The sequence below is a fragment of the Myxocyprinus asiaticus genome, chromosome 1 (assembly GCF_019703515.2).
Source record: "Myxocyprinus asiaticus isolate MX2 ecotype Aquarium Trade chromosome 1, UBuf_Myxa_2, whole genome shotgun sequence".
NCBI lineage: Eukaryota > Metazoa > Chordata > Actinopteri > Cypriniformes > Catostomidae > Myxocyprinus > Myxocyprinus asiaticus.
The window spans coordinates 47649643-47655070 of NC_059344.1; the positions used below are offsets into that span (position 1 = coordinate 47649643).

The 5428-nt window shown below is 38.4% G+C and overlaps 1 protein-coding gene across 1 annotated transcript in view; it reads left to right on the forward strand.

The window, feature by feature from the left end:
- The first annotated feature begins 702 nt into the window (after positions 1 to 702).
- The window catches only part of LOC127443299 (transient receptor potential cation channel subfamily M member 5-like), a 21816-nt gene continuing 17090 nt past the window's right edge, over positions 703 to 5428 (forward strand). Inside the window, exons 1-7 of the mRNA XM_051701821.1 lie at positions 703 to 791; positions 2803 to 2870; positions 2991 to 3141; positions 3274 to 3454; positions 3539 to 3705; positions 5090 to 5267; positions 5372 to 5428. The exon at positions 5372 to 5428 is cut by the window's right edge and continues 8 nt beyond it. Of these exons, the coding sequence (XP_051557781.1) occupies positions 765 to 791; positions 2803 to 2870; positions 2991 to 3141; positions 3274 to 3454; positions 3539 to 3705; positions 5090 to 5267; positions 5372 to 5428 (829 nt within the window). The 5' untranslated portion in view covers positions 703 to 764. The remainder of the gene's footprint in view (positions 792 to 2802; positions 2871 to 2990; positions 3142 to 3273; positions 3455 to 3538; positions 3706 to 5089; positions 5268 to 5371) is intronic.

Sequence of the window (5428 nt, forward strand, 5' to 3'; positions counted from 1 at the left end):
GTAAAAATGCAGAATGTTTTTTGTGAGGGTTAGGTTTAGGGGTAGGGTTAGGGGATAGAATCTATAGTTCATACAGTATAAAAATCATTATGTCTAAGGAGAGTCCTCATAATGACAGCTGCACCAACATTTGTGTGTGTGTGTGTGTGTGTGTGTGTGTAATCACCCATATATGAATTGATCAAGACCTCTTGATCACTGACCATTTTTAAACATCAAATTTTTAATGTTTCATGATTTTTAAAGTCTTAAAGTAATTAAGTAAATCCTTGCAACATGAACTTGCTCACTACTAAAGTGAACAAAATAATTATAAGCACTCAAAATAACCATAAAAAAAGGGGGGATACAAAAATTTGAGAGGCTGGGCAAAGGTGCAGAGAGCAAGTCAGTCACATTTCTGTGAAAATTAATGAAAAGGGGTCCCTGCAAATACTAAGAACATGTGATTTTGGATGTAAAGTTTGGCACGATCTCACAGTCTTTATCTTAAAGTATCATGGTGGCATTTTTTATGTAGGCATAGTACTTTAGAGTGTCCTTTATTCTCCATTACATGCTTAGGGAATGGTATGGTGATCATGGGGATGTCAGATTGAAGCAGGTGAATGGTTGAGCTTATGTAGCAGTGCTCATAGTTGGTTAGGGAGTGGTTTGTTAGAATAAACCTCCTCATTCACTTCCTGGTGGCACTCTAGCTGCCCAAATGTTGTGGCGGCCTACAATAGACTCAGAGGATCCAAGAGCAAAGCCAGCAACCAGATATGCCAGGGCTTCAGGATACTCCTCTGGTAAGTGACCTTTTTCAGCACAAAACATGGCATCGGGTTCAAGATTATTTCTGGAGTGTTGTTTAGAAAATTCTGACTTTTACATATATATATATATATATATATATATATATATATATATATATATATATATATATATATATATATATATATATATATTGCTATAAAATTATAGGAAAGGTTCAAAGAAGGAATCACATGAATATAGAAAAATAATTCCCATATGACATAAATCATTTTAATTTAGTTAAAAAAGGAACAGCTGTTTACAGATTTAGTAGACATAACATACAATTTTGAATTATTCATCATTAGTACATACTTCAATAGTCTTAGAGTTTTCTAAAATGTAAAGACAATGTTTAGGACCTCTAGCTTTGTTTTGTTACTGTCCAGTTAATTGACATTTGCTGAAGACACTTCAGAATATCTTCTCACAAAATATCCATAACAAGAAAAAAAAAAGTTTTAGTAGAAAACATTAAATAATGATAGATTTAATTTTTATACTAGTTCAATCATCAATCAGTGATGTAGTGAAACAAGTAATTGCATATTTACATATGTTTTATTGTGTTGACATGTCTGTTTCCTGACAGATTTAATGTATTTTCTACGTGTGTGTGTGTGTGTGTGTGTGTGTGTGTGTGACTTTTAATGCAAATGATTGTGTTTGCATGCTGCATTTTCTATGGCATTTCCCTCTCTAATTTTCCCCATCCCCCTAGTCAAATCATGGCCAGCTCCTGCACCTCTCTTCACACACACACACCCACATACACTCACTCTATCTCACACTCCCACTCTCTCTCTCTCTCTCTCTCTCTCTCTCTCTCTCTCCCTCCCTCCCTCCCTCCCTCCCTCTCTCTCTCTCTCTCTCTCTCTCTCTCTCTCTCTCTCTCTCTCTCTCTCTCTCTCTCTCTCTCTCTCGACAGTGAAAAAAGAATTACATCTGTAACAAGAACTGCATTGCAGAATTAGATTAGAATAATATTATAGATGAGGTTCAAAGGCTTTAGGTGAGAGTAAAAACATCAGTAAAATTTTCAGGCAAAGGTAAAGACCTCTGCGGTGGATGATGAGGAGATGTAGAAGAGAGAAGATACATTACATAGATATAATTATATTACTACAAATGAGTTGCTACTGTATATCCTATAAGGAATTTCCACTGATCACATTAAATGATTAATTATTGCTGATTAGGAGTATCTGCTTGCTTACTGATCTAAACTAGATTGTGTCTCTTGAAGTTTGGTGTCTATTGTTTGGAAACATAAAATAACAATGAAATTAATGGCAGCCTTTAGAAAACAGGAGGTAATTGAATAAAAAGAGCTGGCATTAAGCATGGTGAAAAAACATCTGTTATAAACCATCCAGGCTTGAAAGAACCTGATAGCCTCTGACTAAAAACTCGATGACTGAAACAAGATTATCAGCCCAGTCAGATTTGATGACATCAATTATATTGTTAACTGCCTCAGAGGCTTTTGTCTGCATTACACTTCTGTTCTAGACTTGTTTTACTATTACTCTTTCTGTCCGTGCCTCTTCAACCACACGAGGCAAACTGACCTAGAATCACTGTTGACCAAGATGCAAATAATCAATAGCTGGCAATTACACTTTCTGCGATTAATCATCTTTGCCTGCTATTTGCATTCTCCCTTAGTTTACATGTTAGACATACATAGTTGTACAATTGTTTTATTATGTTTATTCATCTTTCCATATTCAGTACATTTCAGTGTCTGTCTGTCCACTCTCCATCGATTTATCTCAAGTGGGTAAAAAGCATATAGGCTTCCCAGTTCATCTGTACCTCAACCTCATCAGGAGGGAGGGCGTTTTTACATGTGTGTAAAGAATGAAAACGAAAATAGTCTCTGCTTTACATAAAGACATCCAACAATTTAAAGTGCCCTAACCTCACTGAATAGAACAGCAGCGTTTGCTACAATTGATTGGACAGTGATGCAGATGTAATTTACTGCGATTCTTTCCATAGGGGGTGTTACGGCAGGGCAGGAGATGTGTGCAATGTGGGGAACTGGTGAATGAGTCCCAAGAACACAGGTGAAACTGGTGGCATCACTTATTGAAAAACAAAAAATCGTGGAAGTTTCTGCTGTGGGGTGGTGGTCTGCTCTGTAGTAGATTGGAAGTATAATTACTTGTGTCACTGTAAATGTGCAGTTCTCTGAGAAGATGTCAGTGTTACGACCGTCTTACCGAGTCTGTTGTTCATGTGGGCGAGAAGGGAGATGAGAGATTTACTAAACCCCACTGGACGGCTGGACGTATGGGAGATATTGATTTTACCGGTACCAGTCGGACAAGAGGCAAGGTACGTTAAGACAGATATGTTTGCATAACAATTTATCGTATGTTTGATAGACAGATCTTTTTTGTGTTATGTTGCTGTTCTTGATGAGTTAGTGCCTATGCACATTATTGATTTATTTATTTGTAAGTCTAGTTTATCAGGGTGACCAGCTCCACAGATCCAGCTGAGATCTATGAGATTTTGACGAAGCAGTGGGGTCTTGCTCCTCCTCATCTGGTGGTGGCACTAGTGGGAGGTGATGAGGTGGCTCAGATGAAGCCCTGGCTGAGGGACACAGTTAGGAAAGGCCTTGTGAGGGCCGCCCAAAGCACAGGTGGATAAATTCTTCTTAATTCAAAAATACAAAACCACAGCTGCTTTTTGGCTGTCTCTGACCTCTGACATTTGACCTACATAGGTGCGTGGATCCTCACCAGTGGTTTGCGCTTTGGCATCACTAAGCACCTGGGTCAAGCCGTAAGGGACCACTCGCTCGCTAGTACTTCCTCCAAAGTGCGTGTGGTGGCCATTGGGATTGCACCCTGGCACATGATTCAGAGCAAGGAACTGCTGCTTTCTGCAAAGGTGATGACTTCCTGCCTGACATTGGTCCTTTTCTTCTCAAAATATATAAGCTTTGATTTTTTATTTTCTGTTTTCCCACATTTACACCATTAGTAGCATGTGGCATTTTAGCAGCACAGAGAAATTAAATGAATAGTTCACCAAAAATGACAATTCTGTCGTCATTTACTCACCCCCATCTTGTTCTAGACCCGAATGACTTTTTTTCTTCCATGGAACACAAAAGGAGGTTTTAGGCAGTATTTAAGTCTTAGTTACCATTCACTTTCATTGCAGCTTTTTTTCCCATACAATGAAAGTGAATGGTGAACGAAGCTGTCATTTTGCCTTACATCTCCTTTTGTGTTTCATGGAAGATAGAAAGTCATACGGGTCTAGAACAAGATGAAGGTGAGAAAATGATAACAGAATGTTAATTTTGGGGTGAACTATTCCTTAAAATATTCCTTGTACTTTTAAATGGATAGTTCACTCAAAAATGAAAATTCTCTCATTATTTACTCACCCTCATGATATCCCAGGTGTGTATGACTTTCTTTCTTCACCAGAACACATTTGAAGAAAATGTGAAAAATCTAAGTAGGTCCTTAAAGTGCAAGTGGATATTGTTCAATTTTTGAAGCTCACAGAGCTTCACAGACAGTCAGCATAAACATCATCCATACTACACCAGCTGTTAAATTAATGTCTTCTAAAGTGTTACAATTGCTTTTGGTGCAAAAGATCAATATTTAAGTACTTTTTAACTCTAAATCATCGCTTCTGGTAAGCTTCACGAGAGGGTGGAGTCTAAGCGGTCTCTTGTGTGACGTATTCGAGTTGCCATGATACAGAGGTAATTTCACCTTCTCCACTCGGTTGAGACATCCAGGATGAGCACACAAATGCACCATTGTGAGTAAAGAAACAGATAAATACAGATCTAAACCAAAATCAACCATGCTACTGTACAGCGTTCCTCCTTCTCACTTGTAAACAGCGCTGCTCTTCCGGCTGTGACTCACATGCGTCAGCTCTTGCATGTTTCAAATGCCAATTACGTCACACGCGCATACCGCTTCTGAAAAGAAGCATGATTTAAAGTTAAGAAAAGTACTTAAATATTGATCTTTTTCGCCCCAAAAGCAATCGTGTTGCTTTAGAAGGCATTCATTTAACAGCTGGAGATTTAAAAAAATCGGATCACCATCCACTTGCATTTTGAGGTCCAACTGAGCTAAGATATTTTTCTATTTTTCTTCAAATGTGTTCTGGTGAAAAAAGAAAGTCATACACGTCTGGGATATCATTAGGGTGAGTAAACAATGAGAGAATTTTCATTTTTGGTGAACTATCCCTTTAAGGAGGCATGTATTAATGTTGGTTTACTGATATTTTTGTTTAGCCTGATCATCCAGCAGCATACCCAACTGAGGATCTCCCCCATGGTGCAATGTATTCCCTGGATTGCAATCATTCTCATTTCGTCCTTGTGGATGAGGAGCCTCAAAGACCCGGGGCCACTGCAGAGATGAGAGTCAAGATGCTCAAGCACATCTCTGAGCAGCGTACAGGGTATGGAGGTGGGTTGAGACACTTTTCACTTTAAACTGTCTTTCAGTATTTAGCAAATTTTTTTCTTCTCATGCTCTGAGATGTTTATCAAATGTATTGTATGTACAAACAGGTACAGGCAGTATAGAAATCCCTGTTTTGTGTCTTCTGGTTCATGGAGAGCCAAGGA